The sequence below is a fragment of the Anas platyrhynchos genome, chromosome 4 (assembly GCF_047663525.1).
Source record: "Anas platyrhynchos isolate ZD024472 breed Pekin duck chromosome 4, IASCAAS_PekinDuck_T2T, whole genome shotgun sequence".
NCBI classification, from domain to species: domain Eukaryota; kingdom Metazoa; phylum Chordata; class Aves; order Anseriformes; family Anatidae; genus Anas; species Anas platyrhynchos.
This window is the reverse complement of record NC_092590.1, coordinates 7,602,237-7,629,980: the sequence shown is the minus strand read 5'-3', so window position 1 is coordinate 7,629,980 and position 27,744 is coordinate 7,602,237. Positions and strand designations below refer to the sequence as shown.

General features: G+C 46.7%; 1 protein-coding gene across 3 annotated transcripts; it reads left to right on the top strand.

Annotated features, from left to right (window-relative positions):
- Positions 1 to 27,446, top strand: MCUB (mitochondrial calcium uniporter dominant negative subunit beta). 3 transcript variants are annotated; one of them, XM_027455937.3, is made up of 9 exons: positions 1 to 338; positions 4,506 to 4,562; positions 19,801 to 19,879; positions 20,176 to 20,346; positions 23,680 to 23,784; positions 23,992 to 24,152; positions 24,966 to 25,169; positions 26,331 to 26,447; positions 27,244 to 27,446. In XM_027455937.3, exons 1-9 carry the CDS (start codon positions 258 to 260, stop codon positions 27,319 to 27,321), a joined length of 1,053 nt encoding a protein of 350 aa, XP_027311738.1. In that variant the 5' UTR covers positions 1 to 257; the 3' UTR covers positions 27,322 to 27,446. The 3 variants fall into 3 exon arrangements, with proteins under 3 accessions (XP_027311738.1, XP_038034930.1, XP_027311739.1); XM_038179002.2 differs by lacking the exon at positions 4,506 to 4,562 and having other exon boundaries at positions 7 to 338; positions 19,804 to 19,879; XM_027455938.3 differs by lacking the exon at positions 4,506 to 4,562 and having other exon boundaries at positions 20 to 338.
- Positions 27,447 to 27,744: the final 298 nt, after the last annotated feature.

Here is a 27,744-nt window from a genome sequence, read left to right as displayed (position 1 = left end):
AAACAGCCTCAAAAACGGGCAGGGCGGGGGGCTAAACCCTACAGCACCCCAAACCCGTAGGGTGAAGGGGTTGTGGTAGGAGCTCCCTCAGCGAGGAGCCGCCCTCCGCCGCCTCCTCCCCGGCGGGAAGGGGAAGGGCGCCGAGCCCCACCGCCGCCCAGCCCCGGCGGCAACGCCCACGGCGGAGCTGGAAGAAGAAGAAGAGGAGGAGGAGGAGGAGGAGGAGGAGGAGGAGGAGGAGGAGGAAGGCTGTGGCGATGCTGGGGCGGGCGCTGCGGAGCGGCGAGCGGCGTCGCCGGCTGCTGGCGGGGGGCTTGGCGCCCATGCCCGCGCCTCAGGTGAGCGGGGCGGGCGGGCGGCGGGCACGGGCTGGGCTTCCCCCGCCTCTCTCCTGCCTCTCTCCTGCCTCCCCCCCGGCTCTCAGGGGCTCGGACGGGGGATTTGGGGCGCTGGGGGAGCCCGGGGAGGGTCGAGCCGGTGGTGGTTGCTTGCTCGGAGCGGCGCTGCCCGGTCCTGGCCAGGCGTTGTGGTGGAAGTTGGCTGCGTGAAGGGCTCGGGGCTGTGGCTCGCTGGGCTCGGGCAGCCCCAGCAGGTAGGGGAAAGCGAGGAAAATAAAAGTTTGCTGCGACTTCACAGCGCCCAGGGGGTGCGGAAGGCCCGTGTGGTTGCACGCCCGGAGGGAACGTGGTTTAACCCGTGGGGATTGTTTTTAATAGCAGCCACCCTCAGGGCGCTGGAAGATGTGGCTGCGATAAACACAGCGCGATGCATCCCTGTCCCGTCCACAACCCACCCAAGGGTCGCATCGAGCTCCTGGGAGAGCTTCGTGGTGAGAGATGGAGCAGAAACCCTGCTCAGGAATCCGTCTGTGGGATCCCATAGCCTTAACCTGCCCGTGCTCCGCTAACCTGAATGGCTGCCCTCAGGTTTGGCACGCGCGGTTATGAGGGCGCTGAAGGAAGGAAATTAAAATAAATGCTGGTGTGACCTCCTGCATCGCCTACGGCTCAAACACAGAGTGCTAAAAACATCAGAGAGGGCATTAACGCTGCCATTCAGCATGCTCTGGCGTTACACAGCCAGTGCATCACCCCGAACTTCCCCGGGGTACCGCTTTGCAGGCCAGCTTCATGCTTTTCGAGGTCTCCAAAATGAGGCTGAAAGCTCCAGAAGATGCACCAAAAAGGAGAGGAGGAGGAGGAGGAAAAGTGCTTGATTTGGCACTCCTGCTGGTATAGGAAGTAGCAGAAAAGCGAAGAGCTCTGTGACTTACCAGGGTGGAACTTGACATCGACGTGATTCAGGAATTAAATTTGTATGCTGCTTTTCTAGGCTAGGGAGAGGGTGTGGTAGCGTCAAGGAAAACTCTAATTTGGAAAATAAAAATGTTAAATAGGAGATTTTGTTCATTCCTAAAGTAGAAGTGTTGGGAATGTATTAATATAGCCTGCTTCTTATGTGTGCAGCCCAGAGTTCCAACTTTTCTACAGAGCCATTAGCATGGTAGATGACGAAGCACGTTTACTGACTTTGCCCCTTCCTGTTTTCATCTTTGGGTGCCTTTCTAATTTGTGAATATGTCTCTGCAGAACAGTTAAGGCACTTAAAAAAAAAAAAAAAGTGTTAGTATAAAAATTAAATGGATTTGTAATTGAATGGATCAATTAAATGGATCTGTAGTTGTAACTTCAAGCTAGTGGAAAAGCGTTACTGTGCTTGTTTAGCTTTTTCTGGGGGGTTATATTTGCTCGTGTGCGTTGCTAGTTCTCCTGTTCATCATCATCATTCAGTTGAAGAAGTGTTTTGCCTCCAGCTCTGGAAGGAGAGGTTGGAGCTCCTGTGGTCAGCTCAGGAGAGCAGAGCTTGGTTGCTTGTTGCCTTTGCCCTCGGTGTGTGCTGGTGCCATCCATGGCCCTGTGACCCATAACAGGGATCGTGCCCCATGATGGGGATCGGTTTGCCCAGATACCTGCTGGTGGCACCATCTGGGGGTTTCCACTTGCAGAGCTGGAGGTGATGCTCCTCACAGGGCTGGTCCTCACATGCTGCCAAGGTGGGTGCTCAGCTGGTACCGTGCTGACAAGCAGGTGCGTAAGTACACGGCGTGTCTGTGTGCTCTGGTTTTGACTAATAAATAAGCTGCCCTGGGGACAAATGAACCACTTTAGAGTGCCGGATTTGCTTTTAATTTTTCTGTAAAAGCAGGGATTCCTATCCTAAAGAGTGGGATTCTCCACTGTCGTCTTCTCAGCTCAGTACTTAAACAAAATCCACACCTCTGACAGCTCTGATTAGCTGCTCTGCTTTCAGAGCAATGTTTGTGCGAATTCCACTTAATTTTATAAAGTTGAATTTTCGGTTGTGTGGTTTGATTTGAGTACACGCCTTTTTTATCTTTCTGAGAAGCGTTGGGTATTTATACAGGCACGTAGTTCTTCCAGCAAAGTGCGGCGTGTTGTTGTGTTCTTTGGGCAGCCCTCGGTGTTACTACCCATAATATTATTCCCAGCAGGATGCGGTTCGTTTTGGTGGAGTCCCAGATTTGTAATGCTGCAGTTATTTGGTATGTGGCGAGACCCAGGGGTTGCCAGCTGTTTCGCTTCCCACTTGGCTTGCAGGTTTTAACTCCCGCTGCTCGTGCTGTGCTCAGAGAAACACGCCGAGGCCACGGCTCTCGGCGAGGAGGAGTGCCTCTCACCACGCCACGACGGAGAGTGGATGTGTTAACACAGGATCGAGCTTGAAATTGCCATTTTTCCTTGTCTTTTCATGAACAGTTCAAGCCAGACAACATTGCAGGGGCTGATTTACTTACTTTTTTTTTTTTTTTTCTTTTTAAGCTGATCTACTTAAACTCGGCACTGCAGGGAAACTAAAATTGTGTTGCTTTTTCTGGCCGTTCCTATGCATGAGGCTCGCAGTTCAGTTCGTGCAGTGGGGACCTGCAGCAGGCTGCCAGCAGCACCGGGGATGCTCTGCAGCCGTGGGAGATGCAGCCTGTGCTGGCCGTCCTGGCTTAAAACCAGGTTCACTCGCAAACGCATCGGTGAGAAGTGTTGGGCATTTGCTTCCTTCCTGAGTTAGGATATCGCCTGTGCTTGTTGCTGAGGAAAAATTTCTTCCTAGTGGCAAACTGCAGCCTGTTGGAGAGCCATTGTGCTTGTTCATCTGCAAAAAAGCAGGCCAGGGAGCTTTTTGTTCTTGTTTTGTCAGTTCCCAGCGCCATCCATATCTGTCAAAAATGTTTCTTTTAATGCATTCAGCTGATAAGTTTGTCGACTGCCCCGTTCTTCAGACTGGGTCTAACATTTTCCTGGTCTTCCTTTTAATAACTTTTAGTTGTCCTTGTTTACCCCCAAATTACCATACCACTTCGAGCATTAAACATTTCCAGTTTGTCCTTAGGTTTTAGGCAGCGCTGGGAGTAATGCTCTAGATGTGTCCAAACAGCCACGGAATGATTTGAAATGTCCCTTTCCTTTTTTTCCCGTGTTTTTCCTTTTACCCCTTCTCTTTTGCTCTGTTGGGATCTGCCAAGGCAGCCACCCCGGGGCATCACAGGCAGCTACCGGAGTGGATTTATCATCGACTGCGCTGTGCGGCTGAGTATCTCACTGCAGTGTGCTTCAAGTCCTTGCTGTGTATTTGCAGCCTACGCAGGCCCTTCGGAAATTGAGGTATAATTGAAGCCAAGAACGGGAATAATTCGTGGCTGCTGGGCGTATCTTTCCCTGTCTTTCCTCCCCTTTCAACAACAAAAGTTTGCGTCGTGATCCAAACTTTGCTTTCTGGTCAGGAACCTTATGGGTGCTGCCATAATCCCAGCAGTGCAGGAACCGTGTGTGAATTCTCACCCCTTGTGGGGTGAGGATCACCCGAGGCCGGTGCTGTTCCTTCTGGCACCCCGAGCAAGGCTTTGCTGTCAGGTTTTTCTGTACGGGGAAACAACCTGATACTGAACCTCTGGAGGATGTCTGAGAAAATTGCTCTGCAAATGTCTTGGGTGCTCTGGAGGTTTACCACAAATCACCGTGAAAGCACTGAGGACTTAATGCTGTTTACAAAAGCCGTGTGTGTTTTAGGAGTATCACTCGCTTGTAATAGTGCTTGTTTTGCTTTTGGTGCTCTGGTGTGTTTGTTTTTTTTTTTTTAATTTGTTTTAAAGCTTAAAGGTCAAAAAGTGAGAGCCTGTTCCAGAGCTCGTAATATCTTCATTACTGAAGGGGTGGGAGAGAAAGGAAAGGGATTGATGGTTTTTTGTTTGGCTGTTTTGGTTTGGGTTTGCTTCTTTGTGGTGAGGTGAACTTCTCCTTAGGGTTTTCATTGGCAGGAAGGCTGTTGCAGGCAGGTGAGAAGGCAGCAAGCTCTTCTGAGCCTGGAGGAGGGTCGCTGTCACTTCGGGGCCTCCTTGGAGTACGGTGTTGATGATGGGAGGTCTCTGCTAAGGGCATCTAGCACCAGCTGTCGCTCTGGGTTGCTTACTTCTCTCTTTTGCTCTTTTCCAGAAAGGCGAAAGGAGGGAGAGGTTCTCTGCATGTGCCTTGTCTTCAGCCAGGACGCTGGTAAAGACCTCGGCGATGAGGTTTTCAAGGGGAAGAGGTGGCTTTGTTGTGAGATCAGTTCTGCCAGGCTTACAGCTGCTCACCGTGTCCCGGGCTGAAGCGGCGAGCCCAGCGTCGATTAATTTGAGCTCTTTGTTCTGTGAACTTGCGTAGGGAGGCCGGGAAGCGGGCGGTTTCCAGGCGTGCCTGTTCCGTGCTCTGACCTTTTCTGTCCTCGGCTGACCCGTGTGTCCTGGCTCATCCTGAAATTGCATCCAGTGCAGGTGCTGCGTGCTGTCCCCGATGTGCTTGGTGTTTGCCAGACCAGCTCTGCCTTAAGTCCTGCCTGTAACTGAGCCGCTTTACGAGGGCTTTGGAGCCCGATGGCTCTGAGGATAGATGGCCATACGGGGCACGCTTGACCCAAAGTCCACGATCCCCAAGTGCTGGGAAATTACGGATTTAGGCTCTTGAAGGTCAGGTCCATCAGTAGCAGAGTAAATCCCTCACGTTAGAGTGGTGTAACACTAGAGCTGAAGACAGCAATAGGAATTAAAGTGGACATGGCTGGCTGCTTGCCTGCTGAAGGTTAAACCCTTTTTGGTCCATAAACCAATTCTTCACCAGGCTCGTGCTCTGTGAGGACGTGGCACACGTCAGCAGGCTGGGCAGACGTGGATAAACAGCTATGGGCTTGTGTGGTGGTGGCCGGAGGGCACGACCTCTGCTGCTGGTGAGGAAACGTTTAGTCCTCCCCCAGACTGAAACCAGAAAAAGTTGTTCACTGTGAAAACAGGAAACTTCGGCTTTTGAGACTGGTGTTTATCGCGACGAGCACAGTCTTCAAAAAGGGCAGAAACGCTGAGTGCATTATGCACAGGCAAGATCATAACTTACTTTTTTTTTCCTTCAGAGAAACAATTTTGAAGCAATTATCTTCGCATTTACTGTCTGGTCATTTGAGATCAAAATGACTTCAGTCTTCATGTTCTGGTCAGATGGAGAGGGAATAAATTAACTGCATACGAGAGATGTGTTGTCAGTTTGCAGTGCAGGCAGCGATTTCATCCTCCCAGCATCTCCCTGCTGTTGCTTAAGAGTAGAGCGAGAGACCACGAGGTCGATTTGGAGATCTCAAAAGCATCTTTAAACGTATTTGCCCGAGTGGAGGAGAAATTGCATTACTCTTCTGGCAAACCAAATGCTGTGTGTCGTAAGGAAATCAGTTTGGTCAGACTGCTCTCCTCTGGGTTGTTCTCCGTGGGGGGAATGCTCACCTACCTGTTGTGTGTGACCTGCTGTACCACAGTGTTCACAGAATAACGTTGCTGTGGTTTTTGCAAGTGTTTTTTTGTTTGTTTGTTTCTGAGACCTGTCCCATTCTCGGTACGTTCTCATGTTGCTTGATGTCCTTCGCTTGCTTCTTGAACCTGGGTGCTGAAGGTTTGGTGCTGTAGGCTGGGTGCTGAAGGTTTTCCTTGCCCAGAAGTGGGGCCGAGGTTTTGGCTAGCCTGGTGTACCTGGTTGAACAGGCGTGTTTGTGAATGGGCAAATTTTAAGTTAATTGCAGTAAGCGAAGATGGATTAAACCGCCCGAAAATTGGTAGGAGATGACAAAGCCACTGTGTAACCACAGGGTAGCTCAGTTTCCTTTTCTGCAGATCCTGTTTCTGCCTTGCCCAGAAGAAGGAAAGAAGATGAAGGTGAGGGGAGAGATTGCAAAGAGTGAAAGGAAAACACGGCTACAACAACACCAGCCTGGTGGATGAAACACACCTGTAACAGAAATGCAATGCCTGAACATGGGAGTTAGCTTCCTGCACCAGGGGCACAATAAATGCTATACGAGAGCTGAAGTCACGATCTGGCTGTGCCCGAGGATAGTAATGCTGAATCCACTGAGCGCTGCTGGTCAAGGGTCTTGACTCCCACTAAGATTTTTAACTAAAAGCAGGAAGTCTGCTAAATCTGGTCTGGGAGAGAACTGAGGCGCAGCAGCCTGTGGTCTCAAGCAATCTGTTTTCTGCTGCTGCCAGAACCGAGAGTAAGTGCATCTCACCCGCCCTGGCCACGAGTGTGACAGGAGGCACTGAATTAAGCATCAGGGATCCTTCGTGAGGAGCTTCTGTGCGAGGTAACCCCCAGGATTAAACCCCCATGGTGCCTGTGTTAGGTGTGAGCTTTATTTTAGTTCACACCTTCCTGCTTGGTCTCTCATGCTGCTGGTTGGATCCCGGATCCGTGTTTGTGCATCCTCCAAGGCTGTTTTTAAGTGAACCCCGAGCTATCCAGGCATCACGGTGCGCATGCTCGTGGCACGCATTTTGGCAGCGTGTGATATTCCTACATGTATGATGATCGGGGATATTCCTAGCTGTAGTGCAGCAGGTAGCTGCACGAAGCTACATAATAAGGTAGATGCTATCAGGAGTTATTACCAGCCTGAAACAAAAAGGTTCATGTTGATCATTCATATGCTGATAACTTTGGATGCTGTGTAACACTTAGAAGTCAAGCCCTTAGGCTTTTATGGTTTTCCTCATGGTTTCTAGGGTTTGGAGGAAGCTCTGTATCAGTGAGCGAGCCTGCTGTGTGGTCCTGCGACTCGAGGGGCTGAGCGTTACGAAAATACTCGGGGCTTTGTGGCAGCGGTCAGACGGGCAGGAAAAACTCAAGTTGAGGAAAATATGCTTGAACCCCGGCAGCACGTACTCAGAGGGAGGGAAATGTTGAACAAAAATGCTTATTCAGAGGTGATGGTGAAAGAACAGAAGTGCTGGACCATCGTGTTTAGCCCAAACTCTCTGTATTTAGCGAGCAGTTTGTCTGCATGGGTCCTGGCTTGTAGCACTGTGCTCTGCTCTGTACAACACGTTCTCTGGGGTCTTTATCTCCCCTCCTAAGTGCAGAACTGTTCAGGCCATCCCTGTTAGTTTAAATCACTGTTTTGTAGCCTTGATGCCTCTGCTTAAACGTGAGAAGTTGGCAGGTTGCTTCAGAGACTCCGGCTGCAACAAGTAGACTCGGAAGAAGGCAGGTATTGAACTGGACTTCAATTGTGTGATTCTGAGGGGAAGTAAAATGCAGACATGGGGAAAACAAGTACAGAGCCTGATCGGCCTCTTGTGCTCTGCAGACCCACAGAACAAGTGATAAAAGAGCTTTTTCAGTATGCTCATGAATCCGTAGCAAATGCTCCCTCGTGGAGCTGGCACGCTACAAAAGCAGATTGCAGCAAAATATGTTGGTGTCAAAGAGATTGGGACTGCTCTTTCCCTTGTGTTTTTCTCCCGTGATGGCACATCGTAAACATTGTTCTGTGTCTGTATTACTCACTTGTTGCTAATTAGATACTTTTTTCCCCATTTGCTAGTGTTAGTAAGCCAATTCAGATGTTCTTCAGCACTCCAGGAAAACTCTCTCAGAGGGGTGTTTGGTGTAAGCTGCTGCAGCTCCCTCAAGGCGCTGTTTTCTCAAGAAGCTGCAGATTTTCTCATTTGAGAGATTTACCAGAGTCCTTTTACTGTGTGTTTGTAGGGAACTTAGCTCAGCCTTCTTGAGTATTTTGTGTGTATGTGTTTTCATAAGGTCACAACTTGCCAAAAACATCAGGTACTTACTTTCTACACAAAATGCAGTGGCTCTGTGTATCTGCCTTCCACTGTTACTTGAGCCCTTGAGGTGCATTTGGGTTGTGTTTTTTCCAGGCTTTTATAGCCAAGGAGATGTGACGTTGTTTCCTGAGAACTGAGATTCATGTCCTGTAGATAAACAATTCCTGAGAGATGAAAAAAAATAGCACAGGAATTTGGAAAGTGTGCCCATCTGTGCGTAGCTGGTGGGTCTGATTGAGTTCTGGGACTGGGAGTTTGGTTTTTACCTTGGTCAGATGTGTTGACCGAAGTTAAAGGTTGACTTGGCTGAATGCAGAAGGTGTTGTCTCGGAGGAGGAGAAGTTTCAGCACCAAACTTTTGAGTTTTGTCAACTACAAAGATCAGAGTTTCTTCAAAACTGAAGGAAAGTCAGCTTCTTTTGATGCCAATGAAGTAGATGAAGTTCCTAATTTCGCCCAGGTTGCAATGGAAAACGGAGTCTCGAGCTTTGTTTTAAACCTTTTCCAGCTATGAGCCCTGTTATTCACTGGTTGTACTCAGGATGTTTTGCTTCATGTTCTGGCTGCAGCTGCAGAATGCCCGTCCTTGCCGCGAGCGGGGCTGTCAGGCTGCAGCTCCCCGTGCTGAGCAGAGGTCAGAGGTGCTGTAATCCCTGCCCTGTGGAGCTGTGGGTGCTGCCAGGACTCGGGGGCATCCTCTGGGAGCTGCAGAAATCTGGGCTGCTCTGTGCTTGCTGCTGGCCTTAGCCCATAGCCCCAGGGGCCTGGAGTTGGATGACTTTTTCCATGTCTGTTCCTCCCTGCCCTGGTCTATATCTGGCTGATCCGAAGCTGCAAAATGTCAGCCCTCTGTCTCCTCCAAGTAATTTTGAAGACTAAGAATCGTTCTCCCTCTCAGCTCGCAGACAGAGCAATTTTTTTTTTTCCTGACGTGGGGAGCTGAAATTCCTGAAGCAACAAGAGCAGAGCAAACAAACATCCCGGCGATGCCTTATCTGAACAGACAGGAGGAGTGACTGGAATTCACCTTGGATTAACTCTGTTTTAGTCTTCTGGCAGGATCTGTGTGCATCCAGTTGGGAGAATACACCTGTGTTGCTGAATAAGATACGCTACCCGCTTCAGCCCTGTGGGGAAGATCAAAGCATAGTTAAGGAGAATGAAGCTGAGGAGTAGGCTGACATTATTGCAGTGGTTAATTATTTACCTGCAGCCGGCTGCTCTCAGTCTCATTTTTCTGCACCCATCAGCATCGTAAGGTAATAAACCACGCAGAGATCACATTTCTCTGGGGAAATGGTTGCAAAGGGCCCTGCTTCTTGAGCAAGGACAATTAATGTCTGGTTCCTTTAAAAAACAAAACAAAACAAAACAAACAAAAAAAAAACAACAAAAAAAACCAACAGTTTTTAAGTCCATTCTCCCAGTGATGGTTTGTGTTCGTGTTACACCAGTGGGTGCGGAGACCAGGCAAGGGCTTCTCTCCTTGTGGTTAACTGCTTTTGCACCATGGCTATGGGTTTGACAGCTTGTTTTGGTGTTGTCACAGCACTTTCACCCCTGAAAAGAAAGGGTTTAATAATGAGGACACCGTGTGAATATGCTGGGGTGCTGGGAAAGACCACTGTCCTTTCGGGTTGTGTGTGGGGGAGGAATTGTTTCAGGGGACAGGGGGATAAGAGCACTCACACAGCAGTACCTGAAATAGTAAATTTGCTTTCAGGCTTCCTGGTACCGTCAAGATCCTGATGACTGAAGGGAACTCACAGGCGGTGTAAATGGTTGGAAGCTGCAGAGATTCATTTGTTAGGAATCACGTAGGGATTAAATAGATACAACTGGCCTAAGCAGTGGATATGGGGTTGATAAATCTCACAAGCATGAGAGGTGAAAGCACAGAAGATAGAAAGGAGCTGCCTTTTGTGGTTTCAGTGCCATGCATTCCTCTGGATGTGTGGTGTACTAAGCAGGTGGGCAGCACTGCAAGCAAACACACACAGAAAAACAAGGTGCTTTGATCAAAACAGAATTGAATCAACACAATTATGCAGATTTCTTAATATATATGTAACAGGTTTAAAATGAAGACAGATGGACAGTCCAAAATGTAATGATTTTGTTAGTTGTTAGTATTTTTCTCTGCTGGGGTGAAGCTGAGGTGCTGGCATGAGGAAGCACACGGTGCTGTTTCATAGGTGCTGCAGACACGGCGCCCAGGGTTTGTTCTTTGCTGCCCCACAGGCTTTGTGTGTTACCTTTCTGAGTCATTCCAGCTGCGGTGCTGTTTGCTTTCTCCTCATCTGGCTAAAGGATGTAGTTGTTCTGCCCTGCCTGCAGCGGGTGTCTGGGGATCAGAGACAGAGACGCTCAATTAGCCTGAGAAGAGACTTCTAATCAAATTATCTCTAAGTGCTCTAAAGACTAAAAACGTATTTCCTGCCTCCAACCATTCATCTTTTCCAAAAACATTTAAAAAAAAAAAAAAAAAGGCTTTTGGCAGCCTCAGTGCCTTGTGGTTGAGCCCTGCCAGCCGCTGGGTGCGGGGACGAGCTGTCTGCCGGCTGTGCCTGAGCACCCAGCAGCTGACAGCGAAACAGGAGGCACGAAGACACGGAGTGTTCGCCCCGTTTCCTCCTGAGGATGCAAACTGTGAGTGCAGATAGATGCCTTAATAAAAATGTAGTCAGCTAGGCCAGAGACTCTCCTTTTAGGAAAAAGGCTGTTTTTTCCTTTCAGAGAACACTTGACTTCTACTTATTTGTTGTGTCTATTTTGCTTTTCTTATCTGATCTAAGATATATGGGTTCCCATAGGTGACTTCTTCAAGACTCAAGGAAATGCTTTGGAGCAGCTGAGGCTGTCTGGGCGAGCTGCAGGAGTAGTGGTGCTCCCTTTCTGCCCTTCTCCTGGTGGATCTGTCCCTCTCTGCTGCACGAAGCTCCTGCAGCACCGCTGGTTGTGCTTGTTACGGAAGGTCTGCCTAAAAACAGTAAAACACAGACAAGATCTTAGGGGTGGTTAGAAGGCAAATTGGGAGTCAGGGGAGGGCGTCACCATGGGCACAGTGGCACTGGTGCTGGAGGTGAGATAGAGGCACGTGGTAGTGCCTGAGAAGTGTGTGACACTTGCACTGTGCACTTAATGCTGTTGAATTTAATGTTTTAATAACGATGCTGGAACAAACATAGCATATCAACCACAACTTAACCAACACCAATACATAACTGCGTCCGGCGAGAGTAAATCCCTGACATCTTCGATGCCAGCTGTGTAGAGCGTGAGGCAGAAGCCAGACAGATGAATTTGAGCTGGAAGATTAATTAGTTGTGCAATGAATTTGCTGCTTAAGAAGCTGCCTTCCAGCCAAAAGCACTAGGCTCTTGATATTACAACTCATCTCTTGATAATGCTTATTATTATTATTATTATTATTATTATTATTATTATTATTATTATTATTATTATTATTATTATTATTATTCTCACCTACTAAACTCCCATGTAAAGCTACTGGAAATGCAGGAGGAAGGAGCAAGGAATAATAGCACGGTGGAGACGGTGGCTGGTAGAGAAGTGTGAGGCTTCAGCATCTCTTTTTGATGGGCGAGGAGGACTGGCAGCCCCTGCCCGGGGAGCTGAGGCAGTGTGTGAGCTTTTCCCCTTGCTGCTTGGCTGCTGTTCGGGGAGGTGAGGCTGGAAGGCAAGCAGTAAGGCTCTGCAAGCAATGAACATGCTTGTTTGGCAGCAAAACAGGGATGGATCGTGTTGAAAAAGCCCCAAATAATGTCACCGTTCCTTACCAGAATAAAACCTTGAAGTGGACTGGGAGTTGGCTGAGCCCCGTCCACGCGGTTTTCAGGGTTTCATTGACCTGCCAGTTAATGTGAAACTCTGGCTACAAAGGCTTCTTTGATTCGCTGCTTTAATCCTCTAGAGATAACACTTAGTGTTTGACGTAGCCTGGCTGTCCACGGAAGAAAAAATCGAGTCCCAGGGTCCCTTAAAGTCAGTAAGTGGTTTTACTTCCGACTCCACTTCGCCTACGTGTGAATGATGAACTGGGAAACAAAAGTGAGCTCTGTTTAAAAACGGCGCTGAGAGACTTCAGAGACTTCACTGATTGCTGGGGAACCGCCTGCAGCTGTCGGCGCAGGATTTCAGACCAGAAAGGCAAGGAAGTCACTCAGTCGCTCACTGTTTGGCAAAGGCTGGGTTCTGCCTGGTGTGCAAGGAAGCAGGAATTCATGCTGTGACGGAGGCATGGCAGAGCAGGCTGGCTTGACCGAGGGGGGAAGAAAATAAGCAGTTTTCTCCTGATTGCAGGGAATCTGTAAGCAATGATTATGTTTGTGCTGTATGAAACCTTCTGCTATTTCATCTGTGATTTATATTCCTGGAGCTGATTCTCCTTGTAAAATTCACTTGAAAAATTGTCTTCCTCCTTTCTGCAGAAGGTGCTATAACCCGTTTGAAATCCTGATGCTTGACAAGCCTGGGGTAGGAACCAATAAAGCCTAATGGAGCTACTGATACACTGATGGGTAATAGCTACTAAATTTTACCTGTCATATTCATAAATAAGATGTCAGTGAAGTGGGAATCTCAGAGTGCCTGAGCTCAGTGCTGCCGTGTGTTTCGGGGGGCTGAAGGAGCATTTTGGGCAGGCATCTCACTGCGTTGTGCAGCACGGCAGGCAGGCTCGATCCCAGCCTTGTGCCTCCCCCAAACGAGTAAATTTTGGCTGGAAACAAGGGTCCCTGCCTTTTGATGCTTGCTGTGGTTGCTCACGAGGTGACTCAGCTGCAGTAGCGTTGAGGCAGCGTAGATGAGGCTCTGTGCTTGGTTGCATTTGGGAGCATGCAAACCATGCTGATGTGCTGTGATACGTCGCGTGCAATTCTTTCTAGTAAAAAATGAAAAATGAAAGCTCGTAACAGAGCTCTTTGCCGTCCTCCTGTGTGTAATGCTCTGCTGCTTGGCTGATTGAATCAGGCATTTGATTATACTCAGTTTTTATTACTGCAAAGACTCGAGTTAAGCTTTCCCTGTGGTTGTTTCCATGAACTTCAATCCGCGTGTATCCACGATAGCGCGTTTGGGTGCTAACTCAACAAATTAATTCGCCTGCTTGTTGCCTGTTGAGCTTTAATAAAAGGTAAGCATTATCTGTGGCATTTCGAACGGGGGAGAATTAATTCAGGTAACGCTGGTGGTGCTCCGTCACTCAGCCACAGCCAGAGGCACCCGTGGGTCTCTCCTGAACTCACCGAGGTGCTGCTGGCCGGAGGTGTTTGTGCCCAGAGCTCTCATCGTCTGGCACCCCCCTGTGCTCCTCAGCTAGCTGTTAGTACATTGAGCACATCATCTGCTGTATCCTTTTGGAAATGTAAATCTCAAACGTCTTTGAAGAGTATTATCACCAAAAGGCTGAAGGTGGCAAATTGCTTCTCAGACGGGACGGCTGGGGGAGAAGAAGGGGAAGGAAAAAAAAAAGAAAAAGAAGAAACAGGATTGTTGTCCTGCGTGCTTTCCATACGCTTCCTTACATGCAAACATTTCTTCTCTCCTATGAAACTGAATATACAGAATATTATCAGCAAAGTTATCCAATATAACAGTCATCCAGATTTGACATCTCCATGTATGACCTGTAGCACAAAACCAGGTTGTTTCTTCTAGAGAAAATTCTTAAAATATCTTGCTCTTTAGAGTAACCTTGAAGATATTCTTTTTTTTAGATAGGTCCCTTTTGGGATTAAAGGATGGGGTTTGGAAGTGGACATCAGTCCAGCTTGGAGGAGGATATAACACATCACACTGATAAAAGCACGATGCACAAACATGCTGTTGGCTTCATTCCTCATCCCATGCTGTAATGAAGCGAACACTGCAGGTGATGGATGTCGCCCAGATCCCTCCAAGTGCCCATACGGAAATCTCGAGGCCTGATGGCTACAGCTGACAAAAAGGAGAAATGGGGTCCCTATTTGTTTTAGGGACTAGGAATAACTTTAAATTCAGTTCAGGGAGCCTGCTGGCCGCAGCGGCCCCAGTGCCTCCATGGCAGCTTGGTGTAGGTGTGTGGGGCTGGAGGAGAGATGCTGCCTCTCCATCACTGTGTTAGAGCATCTGGGGATAAGCTGTTTGTGCTGGAACAGCGACATCTGAGAGGTGCCGATGCTTTGGTGGGCCTGGGGAGAAGGGCAGGAGCTTTTGGCTGCTGCTTCCCCTGCCTGTTGCCCCAGCCCTTCAAATAAATGTCCTGAGTGAGCTCGCAGAGGAAGAGGAAGCCGAGCAGCTCCTAATTGCCTGGAGTTCAAAGGCTCCGGGGTGAAGAGCGAGCAGCTAGCCTGCAGATTTGCTTACCCCCCCCCCCCAAGGGCACGGCGGGTGCATCCGAACACGCCATGCAGGGCATACGGGGGCTTTGATCTTCTCTTACTGGGTTTAATTGTTTTTCTTAGGATAATAAGCTTTAGAAAAAGCCTCCGGAGATCTCTACTGCAAACGTTTCTTTGTTCTCTTTGCCTGCTCTGCAGAAAGGCTATGAAGGCGCAGGCTTCTTGTCCACAGCCAAGACTTTGAAGGGTGGACAGGTGTCAGCGGCGTGGAAGCTGGCAGCATCAGCAAAGCCACAGCCTTTTGGTGCATTTAGATGAAAAGTCTTCTCCCGTCACCATTCCAGAAGCTGAGATTTCCACGAGAAAGATAGAAAAGGAAGCAAAAGTGTCTTTTCTTGACATCTGGCAGCACTTCGGCGTGTCCCTTGGGGCAGTGGCAAGGTTGGAAACCTCCGTCCACGAGTATTTGATAGTGGTAGGTCCTTGGACAGAAGTCCTCATATATTACCATTGTGGCTTTCGTCTCTTTTTTTATTTATTTTTTTTCTATCTACATTTTCTTCCTGCTGCCAGGATCTAAGAAACGGCAGCTTTACAGTTCCTGACAAAACCTGTTGAAGTTTCTTATTAGTTATATTCTTAAGTTCTCTGGTTTCTGGCTGTGGATGTTCTTCCAGTGGCTGCCTCAGACATTTTCTGATGTTGCCCATCCGAAGCTATGGGAAGGAGAAGGATCAGCCCTCTGCTTCCTTGCCTTGCTATGCCATTGTTTTCTCTGGTTAATTTTTAACGAGGTTAAAAAGTGTATTAAGCACTCCCTGCAAGTAATTTGAGCATCTACAGCGGAGTAACAGGATACAGGGCTGGAAAATAAACTAACCACTGAGCTCCTCTGGGGAATTACTCTACAGTCACCTGTTGTGAAGGATGTAAATCTTTGCACGTGCATATTAATACCAACCACTGACAGAGAAAAGCTTTCGATTTGCTCTAACCTGTCAGTTCTTCCGTCCCTGCCTATTTTTCATCAACTCATCAAAAGAAAATTGTAGTGTCCCTTTGGAAAGCTACCTGTTTACAGCTGCCTGCCCTAAGTCTTTGGGCTCACCTAACTGCAGACCTTTAAAGAAAGTGGATGAAGGAGCAGAGGTATGGGTGTTTGTTATAAAGACATCTTTTTATGGTCTGTCGTGTTTAAATAACTATATGGACAAGGAAATGTTGCTGCAGGCTGTGTGCTGCTTGGCTGCATCTGCGGGATTTTAACGGGAGCGCGAGTTTAACTGATGGGAAATGCTCTTCAGGAGGTAACTAAATAAAATTTAGCTGCTGACACATAAGAAGAGTGCAATAAATTATTTTTACAAATGGAAAGAGCAGCTCTCTTTTCTGAATATTTTTTTTTCCTGTGAGCCACAACCTGTCCGGTGCCTTCAATCCCGAAAGCCCTTTAAGAGAAAAACAAGAGTTGGCTGCAACTCTGGTAAACCTCTCAGTGTGTAAATCTGGCTCCACATCCTTCTGTTACTTCTCTTTTTTTACCTCGTTTCAGCCGAAATATAGACGAGCTTTTTCCTGGCTGGCAATTTGAAGAATTACTGTTTCTCCTGGAGCTGAGTTGGAGCATTTTTTTGGAGGGTGATATGGAAACAGCTGTGTGCATTAAGATACTCTCTTTGCAGGATCTTTGTAGGAAGAGCTGCAGCAAGCCCACTTTCTTATCTCATGGGATCTATTATAAGCATATTTTTGAAAGCAAAGTCCCTCTCGGTACCCTTAAATACTGCAGCACTTCCCAGGCCAGGATTTTGGAAGCACGGCAGCAGAGCAGAGATGCATTAGGTGGGACAAATGACAAACCCAGTCTGTGCTGATGAATTAATCGTCGGACCTGGAGAGGTGCTGGAGAACAGACGGCAAAGCTCTCGGATGTAGAGGCCTCTGGGTTACTTTTTCAAACTTGGATTTGCCCTGAGGAAGGGCTTAAAAATACTCAGGGACTTCGCAATGAGCTGTGGGAGGTCCCTGGTAAGGCTGAGTCAGAGGAAAATGAGGATATTTGTCATCATTTTTATTTTTTTTTAATTTAGGAAGGAGAAGTACATCCTGAGTACTCCCACGTGTCAGAAGTGTCATCCCAGGGTGAGATGCAGCCTAGCACCTCAGGGTTAGCCCAGAATCTGCGCTGTCTCCTGCGGGGGCTTTGCTTGGCCTGAAGCCTTGCAGGGGACACAGCTGAATCTCAGCAACGTGCCTCGGAGCTGCCGGCTGTGCTGAAGCCGTTGTAGCACGAAGAGCTGCGACCAGCAGAGAAGCAATGTAAGCAAGGGGGCAAATCACTGAAAAGTTGAAGAGAGGGAGAGAGAAGGTGTTCTTGCAGCTCAGTCGAGCACTTGCAAAATGATGGTAGGAGGCTGCTAGGGCTCCTGACACCTTGTTTTCCTGCCTGTGTGATTGCTTATAAGCACGGCACAGAAATCTAGCGGTCGGTATCTCCAAAACAGGCGGTGGTGACTCATTTTAAAAAGGGAAATGCGTTCTGTGCAGTTATTGCAAACCCGGGCTGAATACAGATTCGTTTTTGGTAATCGTGGTTGTTCGAGATCTGCCAGCCCAGTGGACTGTGACAACACCTGCTTTTTTCCTCCTTTCTCTTGGTTTTTAACCTTTCTGGAGATAGTTTGGTCTCAAATGGCAGGTTGCTACTCGGTGATGAATTAATTGCTCAGTTTGTTTCTATTACACTCAGGCTGGAGCAGAGACCATCCAATACGCAGAGAGAGACCTTCCGGGTGTCTTTATTAGAGATGAAGAAAAAAATACATACACAAGCCAACGCAGAAGATAAAAGCAGCTATCTGTAGTATGTCTCCCCACTGAACAGTGCCTAACGTGGCTTTTGTCCCCTCCTGGCTCAGACAAGGAGGCAGCATCTGGAGCGGTGCCTTCGCTGCGCTCCCCATCGAGTCCCACCTTGCCCCTTCTGAGCCCCAGGGCTCATCCTCAGGCATCGCAGCTGGTGATTTCCCCCAGGATTTTTCTCTCCCCTCCTGCCCAGGGTAAAACCGTAGCGCTAGGCTGCTGTTGGAAGCCTCGCTGCGAGAGAGGTTTTAATTCCTGTGCGTTTTAATGCAGCGTAATTAAAATAAAGGGCGGAAGGCTGACGCTTAGGGGAGCAGCGCGCCGTGTTAGTGTGCTTGTCTCTTTCTTATCATCGCCTTGGAGAGCAGGAAATGAAAATATGGGAGACCACAGCACTGATAATAGCAGGCTGTGGCAATAATTCTTTCCCTAAAGGCTGCCTTGAGGCATTGCTGACCCCACGTCGTGCTACAGGAGCAGGAATTGCCTGGCAGCAAGGAGCAGCTTTGGGCAGCTGAGTGGGGACCTGAGCCCGGTGGCATTTTTCTTTTGTAGAATTCCTTTTGCAAGGTAACTTTTTCACGCGAAAAATGCTCTTTTTGTTCTTGCTTTCCCTACCTGCGTTGCAGTTTTATGCAGAAGTTATGGGTTGTGTCTGCATGTGCAGTGCTGGGGGAGGTCGGAGGCTTTCCTGCTCCCTCCTGTAGTGGGGGTGACATTAGCTCCGTGCGTGAAACTGGTCACGCAGAAATTTGAGTTTTATGTTTGCAGCAGCAGCTACCCAGCCTTGTAAAAGGTTGCTCACCGGATCAGCTCATTTCAGAAAATGGGATGTAGGTAGGTTGGGTGGTTTGCCACTCGAAAATAGTGGGTTTTCTTTGATATTTTTTGTTGTTGTTTGTTTCAAATCATGTGCTTGTTGGTTTGTTTTCGTAGCGTAAAGGTATTGCTGTCCTCGTCTCTCCCCCATCCTGTTTCTGGCTGCTTTCTTGGTGCTGCTGCTGCTGTGCCCAAAGCTGTGCTGTTAGCCCTGCAGCGAGCTCGGGGCACGGCTGTTCCCGCTGCCAGCAGTGCTGGTGCAGGCGGTGGTGCCGTGGCCCCGTAGCACGGAGCCTTCCTCCCTTCGGCTGCCGTGACAGCTGCATCGATGCCTTCCAGTGGCACAGCAGCTGCTGTTCCGAGCAGCTTGACAAGGGCACGGCGATTTTGCTGTGGGGGACAGGCGCGGGATTTAATAACTCCGCTGAAACCAGAGACTTAAATCTGGAGGCCTAGGGAGAAGGTTAATTCAGCCCCTCGTGCTGCCCCGTTCATCTACCAAGTGCTTGCAGAGAGAGTTCATTACCAGGAGCTCAGTTCAACGCCTCTGCTCCGTGGCTTTTGCTTTTCTTCACAAATTCTGGTTTTACTGGGTAGCCTGCGTTAACAGACAGTTTAAAAAAAGAAGAAAAACTTCTGTATATAAAGATATATATATAGATTTATATATATATATATATATATATATAAAGATGCTTTCAATGGATCATGAGTGGTAAATGTTAAAGTCTATGGAAGGAATAATAGGATTAAATACCTTAACAGATCTCATTTTGATAAACTGAATTGAACATATTAAATATTTGTAATTTAATATGTTTATATTAATAACAAAATATGTTAAAATACATATTCATTGTTGAATGCATTGTTTCCTCCATAAACGAAAGAGATGCCCAAATGCAGAGCAAAATAAATGAACGAACCTTCGGATACAGACAGGCTGCAGGTCAGTGTCTGGGGAGGGCTGGGCAACAGGCATCTTGACTGTGATGGCAAAGTTGGATGTCAAGTGTCTGTGTCATAAAAACAAAGCCAAACCTGTAAATATCCCCAATAAGAAACAAGTGACACACCTTTACAGCTGGATGGGAGGCTGCTGAGTATCACCAGGGGCTGTTTTAACCTGCCTGCTTCAGGGTCTTCTGTGTAAAACAGATCAAATTCTGCATGGCTTCTCCTTGCTGGTAGGCTGCAGGTTTCTAAATTTGTGTGTTTGTGTAATTGCCTACCCCAAATGGAGCCTGGTGGTATGTGTGTGCTCTGTTGCAGGGAAACTCTCCTACTTGGGTGAGGAAATGACCACATTACAGCGTGTGGTGGAGTTTTTTGGCTCTCTTGGGCTGCTAGCCCGTGTGTGTGTTTAACAATACTCTTGTGTCTAAGGTATTTTGCTATTTCATCGAGGTTTCTGACTGCCTTTGTTGCCTGAAGGTTACATCACACAAATTTCTCAGTGTTGGACATCCCCGGAGTGGTTTAGCGTGGTTCAGTTTATTTATTCCTGAAAAGTGCTTCCCGGAGGAATGCCGGGTCCTGGTCATCTCTGGGCTGGGTGCTGCCTTTGCCCAGCCCCTCCTTGTACCCAAACCTTTCTGAAACGTGCTCTTTGTGTTTGTGCAGCAGGTGCAGCTCTGGAGGCAAACCAGGACCTGGGCGCGCCGGGAAGGAGCCCGCTACAGCACGCTGGTGCCATCTGATGGTAAGACTCCCTGCGGGGTCTTGGGCAGCTTCTCTGGGACAAGGGTGCATGTCTCCATCAGCTAAGGAGAGAGAGAGATGCAAGCACGCATCTCACGAGGCTCGATGGTGTGAGATGAGGTTAGGGGCTTGTCATACGTATGTTCCAGAGGACATCGTAATGCGTGCATTAAGGAGATGCAGAACGTAATGCTTGGTTTTCTTTATTCATCCTGTACTTCAAAAACAACGTTTAACTTAAGCTGCAACTTACAATATGTTGTTTTTTTCTCACTCCGTTTGTTGTTCTTCTCCCAGAAGTGACTATTAATTACAGGCATGGTCTTCCCGTGATAACGCTGACGTTGCCCACCAGAAGGGAACGCTGCCAGTTCGCTGTGAAACCCATGGTAGCGACCGTGGGGGCATTCCTGAAAGACGTACAGAGAGAAGATAAAGGAATTGTGAAAGCAGAAGTCTTCACAACAGGTATCTTCCATTCCTGCCTGTCTTCAATTGATTTAAAAAGGAATTCATTCATTTTGTACTTCTCACTTGAAACGATTTCAGTCCTCCAGCAGGTTTAGCATCGTTGCTGCTGGGATGGTTCTTGAAAACTTCCAAGGTTTGCTGGTGTTTCAAATTCAGTATCAGAGTCTTTTTAGAAAGGCTGTTTTAAAATGCAGAATTGGACATATTATAACCTCCCCAGTAGTTTCCTAGTTTCCTCTATTATTATTTTTTTCTGGTAGCTTCTCTTTGTCCTGCTGTTTCTGAACAAATGAGTCTCTTCTGGTTTCCTTGGGATCTGTTTGTGTCCTTGTTCTCTGTGACTGTTCTGAGAGGCAACCAGTCTGGCTCCTAAGGACGATGTCTGCCCGTTGTTCCCTGTTCTCTGGAGCTGGAAGAATCTGTTTCCCCTAATGCAAATTTGAACTCATATGTAAAATGTATTAGGAGCTAAGCAACCAGATAATGTGTGCAGTGATAAAGGGCAGCTTTTTGAAACTCAGAGAGGTTTCATTAATCAGCTGGAGGACCATATTTCAGGGCCCTTGGGCTGAAAGGAAAAGGCTATACTTACGTGTTAGCATTGATGTGATTTTTCTGCTTGTAGCGTGTTAAAATACCAGAAATAACCACTTCAGAAGTGGTTATTTCTGGGGAGGTTTGCAGCCCTTTAACTAAAAGCATCTGTTTCCTCACACCCAACTCCCCACCACCCCTTAAAAAAAGATGGCATATCCCTGTTAAAAGATTTATTTTCCGTCAGGTAACACACAGAAGAAAGGATGGGGTCAGGGCAGGTTGTCCAAAGGTTCAGAACTGTGTGCGCTCTTAACGTGCCCTTTCTTCCTGGCTGATAGTGCAGGGAACTGCAGGGACTGAAAACAGACTGATGCTTCTAGATTAGGAAGCCGTGGATCTTGGAGAAGCTGTTGTGGTTGTGTTTGGAAGTTGACTTAGTAAAGCAGAACAATATCACACAGAACAACATATTTGCATTCTCTAGATCAGTAGAGGTGTGATCTGTGTGGATCCCAGTGTGCGTGAGCTTCATGTATACCACAGCTTGTGCATGGTTTTGATTTTATGTTCTATCTGCTGGACAGCAAAGGTAGAAAATTCTCTTTAAAAAGATAATTTTCTGAGGCTGTCCTGTATTTTCAGAAGGCACTGTGACAAATCATCACTGTCAGCAGCTGGCCTTCCCCTTAATGGGCAAGTTTTCACTGAAAATGATGCCTCAGGGGGTTGAGGCAGGGCTAACCAGGAACACGCTCCAGCAAACAGTTGCCTCTCAGTACTGCTGTCTCTGCAGCAGCATCCATGAAATAAATGTCTGTGATTCACTGATGAATCCCATCTTTCAGTGTTATGTCAGGAAAGCTCCACGTTAACTTCTTATTCTGCTTCAGTGCAGACTTCAGTCAGTTGTGAGGCACAATTTGGGCTGTTTTCACCCAGTGTCATCTGTTCAAACACCCAGTTTTGGAGTAAAAACCCCATCTGCTTTGATTAAAGCTGTTTTTCAGAAAAAACTCTACTCTGTGTTTTCAAGTGAATTGTAAAGGAAGAGATCAGCTCAGATGTTTAATTCATTAGGAAACTGATACCGTAAAGAGAAACAGTTGGTCAAGTGTTCAGAGTTGAATTTAAACATTTATTACCAAAGAAAAATCATGAAGGTTTGATTTAAGGCAGACACTTTTCTGTGTCATTTAGCCATTAAATGAAGCCTGGCCTCAAACGAAAGCATTAGTGCTGTACTTGATGCCCCCTGTCATTGTCAGCAGATCTGCAAAATTTCTGCAGACAAAAAATATCCTTTTGTCCACATTTTTGAACACCTGTGCTAGGTGTAGGAATGCCCATATGGAATTTTCTGAAATTACACAAGCCCTCCTCCCCAAACTTTCCTGCTTTTCAGCTAATGAAAGGTTGGCCAGGTTAATGAATGTGTGTTGTATCAGATCCAGCACAAAGAGCCTGTCTGGCATTTTTTTCCAAAGGATTTTTTTGCTTAAATGTCACTTTATAAATGTCACCTTAATTTACATGCAAATGAGGTTCCATGTTCTATTACACCGTTTAAAAAGAAAGGGAGGGGGGCAGAATAAGTGGCTGGGCACGTTAACATTTCAGATTTTGGACTGAAAGCAAGAGCCTTCCAGGTTTGCTTTCTTACCCACGTCAGGTAGGTCGGGGAGCCAGACGGTGCAGCAGCTCATGGAGCTCAGCAGCCTCCATCTCAGCAGCTGGGGCCGGGCTGCAGAGTTACAGTGAATAAATAATTGGAAAAAAAAATACAGACAAAAACAGCCAACCATGACAAGTTTTTGCAGACAAAAACCTTTGTCGGATTTTGTAGCCTGACGATAATTCATCTCCAGAATAAAGCCCCTGCTTTCTGCTCCTGCGCACCCCTCTGCAGGGGTAGGGGAAGATGCCACACATAGGCAGAGGTTTTAAATCCCCTCTGCCCTTTCTTGTTGAATGTCAGGTAGGAATGGATCCATCTCTCACGTGGATGCAACCTGTTGTTCAAGACACCACAAGTCTACCAGAGTGCGAATTTTGCTAGGTCGGGGAGTGCCAATGTTAGTCAGAGTCATAACACAAGAGAACACAACATGCCTGCTCGTATTAGGGACGACATCACTACACTTCTATCCATTTTTATATTTTTTATATATTTACATTCAATGAGGCTTTTAAAAGTAAACCTTGAGCCTCCTTTTCTAAAGGCTTGCTCAAATATGCATTATGAAATATCTTACGAGAGACACTTTCTTCATTAATGACCACTATATATGTTTTTATTATTATTATTTATTATTAGTATTTGTTGAGTGGGAGTTGCTTGGGGAATTAACTTTTTTTTCTTTTTTTTTTCCAAAATTTCCTGTATGCTTCAGGTCCTTGGCTGTGTGCGTGTTTGTGTTTTGAAGGTCTGCAGCCAGATGCTGTCTCCTTTATCCAAGCAGTGCAAATAGAGATGCTGATATTGCAGAGCATGGTGAAATTAAATGTGAGAAATGTGTGTAACACAGAGGGACAGTCTCACTGGGGTAAAGCACTGAAGACCACCTAGTGAAATAGTAGGAAAAGTAGCAGTAAAACCTAGTGACACCGAGAGAACTGCAAAGTCCAAATGCTACCTGTAGAGAAGGCATTAGGCACACACTCGGTATTAATGTTTTCCTCCTTACTGTTTAGTATCAGTTACTGGGTAAGAATGGCAATCATTAGTAAAAATCAGCTAAGGTTTAAGATTATTTTCAGTGGGAATGCTTTATGGTGTTACTCTTTCATCCGCAGATGGTAGCAAGGTTTCTGATGCAACCTTGATGGAGGTCTTACTGAGGAATGACTTTAAGCTTCTTATCAACGGCACAGCGTACAGCGTGTCACCTCCTGTAAAAGGTAAGAGACGTGCTTAATGACTCTGATTATCTCACTTCATCTAGTGAGAGTCGTGGGAAATCTCAGACAAGTGGAAACTCAGGAGAAAACAGTTTCTCTGTGGTTTTGTACCATTGGATGGTCCTGCTTTGGGGGTTGAGGTGGGGGGAGAGAACAGAGAGGGGCAGATTCCTGAAATGTTTCATATGACAAACACTTTCCCTTCAGATAAGCTGAGTAGTGAGCATGCTACTGAAATGGAAGATGTCAAATCCTTGATTCACAGACTGTTCGTGGCTCTGCATTTAGAAGATCACCAGATCAGGAAGGAGAGAGAATTGCTGCAGAAACTGGACCATCTGAAGGAACAGCTGATGCCTCTTGAACAGGTTGGAAGAAGAGGGTGGGGGGTTGTTTCTTTATTTTTTTTTAATACAAAAGCATTTCCTCTTATCAAGAGTAAGTCCTGTGATAGAAGAAGATCAGCATGAAAGGCTGGGGTGTGTCTGCTGTGTTTGTCATGCAAACAAAGTCAATTCAAATTCAATTCAAATAATTTTCAGTTCAGTTCTCTTTCCCTCCTGCTTTGTTTGTATTCTCTGGGTAGAAACCACAACACCTGGACACATGGCTAGCATTGGGATTGAGCATCCACTTTGCTGGCTGAGTTCTGAGCTCATTACAGAAAAAACAATAGTGAGGTAAAAATCATCTATGGTTTAGGATAGGTTTTGGGTGTCACCAAGGCATCAAGGCAGATTGTGTGGACTAATGGTTGCTGTAATCCAAGAGGAGAAAGTATAAATGTTGATCTGAGGCAGGTTAAGGTAACCAAACTTGAGCTGAGGAAGCCAGAAAGAGCCTGACAGGATGGGCAGAAACTTTTCCTGGGCTTCAGACCTGCTGTGTGAGGACCAGCCTCAGCATCAACCAGAGCTGCCTTGAATGATAAATGGAAATCCAGCAGATGTGAATCTCCAGTAGCGGGGAGGGGAGATTTAAGAGCAGCATCTGTTGGTGCACAGCAGCCAGGAGGTCTGGTTGCCCTTGGACTTCAGTCCTTGTCTTACTTGGCAGGTTAAGTTAGTAAAAGGAGAGTACTGAAAAGGGATCCAGCCCAGCAGGAGTAAATGCAGTGCAACTGACGAGCAGCTCCTCAACTACTGTTTGCTTGAACAGGGTCCTGTATTTCTTCTCCCTAGATGAAAGCCAAAATCATGGACAGTGCAGACGCAAAGACCTCCAGGCTTCTGTGGGTCGGCTTAGCTCTGATGTCAACACAAGGCGGAGCGCTGGCATGGCTCACGTGGTGGGTCTACTCCTGGGACATCATGGAGCCAGTCACGTACTTCATCACTTACGGGAGTGCCATGGCTTTCTATGCCTACTTTGTTCTTACTAAACAGGTGAGTCCTCCTCCTGGAAGTGTCTGGAGTATTGTGAAGAAGAACTGATTCTGAAAATCATCATGTTTTGGGCTCTGATGAAAACAATTTGGTACAAAGCCTTGCCATCAGATGAGGGCTTGTTTGGTTTCTGATGGGATCTGAAGTCAAGCCAGGTGCTGTTACACATGCACTGCAGAGCAGCTGTTGAGCAGAACTACTAGAGCAGAACTAGAACCTAGAACAGAACTACTAGAACAGAACTAGAACCTAGAACAGAACTACTAGAGCCTGTAGGACTTCATAACCTGGGAAATGAGAAGGGATGAATGAAATTTACCTTTTATTTTAGATCTTGGTAGACCGTTTTCACCAGTAAATGGCACCTGGCTCGTAGCTGTAAAGGGAGAGCAGCTAGTAGTGCTGTGCCAGCTCGTGAACACTGCCTTGCAGCTGGCCAGGAAGCAAGGCACTGAACAGTAGCAACAAAAAATACAAAACACAACAGTTGTTAACTGAGCTGCAAAATACAGGCAAGTCCTGAAATCCTGTAAGACTTGGTTTCTTTTTCCTGTTGTAGCTCTGTACGTTACTCCCAAAGTAGACATCTGGATACTGCTTCCTTCCACAATACCAGGGGATCCATATAGACCTCATGAGATGTCAGTTTCTTTTAGTGAAAAGGGAAGATGTGTCAATTCTTATGACCAGCTATCTCTGAATTTTACTCCTCACTGATTTTTAAAAAGGGCTGAGGTATTCCTACTTCATGTATGTAGATATACATAAATCTCTAAATACAGAGATTGCCACTTGGCTTTTCAGAACAGCTGTTGGCACCTTTTCTTGAGATAGAAAGTCTTGGAGAAATAACTGTTCAACTTTCTCTGCCTCCTTGGAAAGCCGTGTCCATTCACTCCGGTGGCTTCAGTCATGAAGATCAAGCTGTTATTATGATAGAGAATTCCTCTAGACGTGATAAAAATGACTTCTACCACGTGTCTTAAAAAGGCTGCTAGGGGCACGCCTCTACACGTAGCCTCTTAACAGTACACGTATTGTGTGTGTATCTGTGCACACACCTGTTGAACTGGACAAACCTTCCTGAAACAGGCTGAATTTTTCTGACCTCTACTTGTTTCTCTTGCTAACCTCCTACCTGTGCCCCTCTTTCTTCACCAGGACTACCTTTACCCTGATGTTAAGGACAGGCAGTTCCTCCACTACTTCTACCGGAAATCTAAAGCCAAGCGTTTCAATGTCGAACAGTACAACAAACTAAAAGAAGACGTAGCAGAGGTATTTAAACGCAGTCCTTAGTAGCCTCTGGGTTAAGACTTTTTCAGTAAACTCTCAGCTAACAGAAATTGACCTCAAGGTTTGTTGCATTCATTGCTTATCAACCAGTCTGAGCTGTTTAACCATCCAGCGCTTGCCACTGACATGTAGGCTGCTTCAGTGCGTCATCAGAAAGGGAGACTGCATGAGTGAAAGTTCAGACAAGTTGGTTTCTGAGCCCTGCACACCTGCTCTTTCCATACTTGACTACGTTGCATTCCCAGCAGTTCTAATAGGATATTAGAATTCTAATAGAGTTCAGCATTTGACAGCTTAATCCTACTCCTTAGGTAAAAGATTTCCATCCGGTCTCCTGTATTGTAGAAAAGGTGGTGGGTGTGCTTGGGAGAAACAATGTGGTCTTCATGGAAAAAAAAACAAAACAGCTGATCCTACTCCTCAATTCTTATTTTCCCATCCCATCTCTGACCCAGTGTTCAGTGTGTCATTAAAGAAAATTGAAACTACCCCTAATTTTAGTTCAAGACCTGTGGTTAATGGTATTGTTTCATGAGTCAATGTTGGCAGAAGGCTAGGTAGTCCAATGCTTTTTCAACAGACTGCAAGTATGAGTTTTGTAATTGTAATTTCAGGAAAATAATCCTTTGGGGAGGATGAGGGGAAGGTGGTGTAACAGGGCATACCCAGCTCTCTGGAGACGGGCTGAGTGACCCGAGTGTCTGTAAATGTTCAGCGTCCTCCATTTGATTCGTCTGGTTTCTTGCACAAGACCAATGCCTTCTTTCTCGTGCTGCAGGCAGAAGAATCCCTGAGGCGTCTACGCCAACCTCTGCACCTGAGACTTCCAATCCAGGAGATTACTAACAAGGACTGACGTTGTTTTGGTATACGTTAGAATTGTCCTTTCAAACCTGATGTGAACGTTTAGTTACTGTATAGAAACTGGATATTTTTGACCACTATAGTTTTGAAAATTACAATAAATATCTATAAAAATGATTTGGTCAGTTGGTGGCTTTGTTTTGTTTTCCTTTGTTCTTATTTGCTCTGTGTTTTCAGTCCCTTAAGGAAGTTGCTGAGGCAAAGTTCTTCAGATATTTGTCAAATCCCTTCAGTAAAATGGAGGTATTCTGCTTCCTGGTAAAAATGACAGGGATGTTTTTTAGAATGAGGGCTGTCTTTTTAGGACCATGACTGTAGCACAGCACTAGCTTAGTAAATAAGTAACTCTTGTATTAAGTATTACTGATTTGCTTTCTCTTTCCTTTTCACTAGCTCTGTTCTCTGATTGTGTTTG

Bases quoted from the DNA above. Each gene is read 5' to 3' on its own strand.
- MCUB (XM_027455937.3), top strand. From the start codon at position 258: ATGCTGGGGCGGGCGCTGCGGAGCGGCGAGCGGCGTCGCCGGCTGCTG. The intron at 19,880-20,175 runs GTAAGACTCCCT...TTCTTCTCCCAG, and splicing joins CACGCTGGTGCCATCTGATG to AAGTGACTATTAATTACAGG. The intron at 25,170-26,330 runs GTGAGTCCTCCT...TTTCTTCACCAG, and splicing joins ACTTTGTTCTTACTAAACAG to GACTACCTTTACCCTGATGT.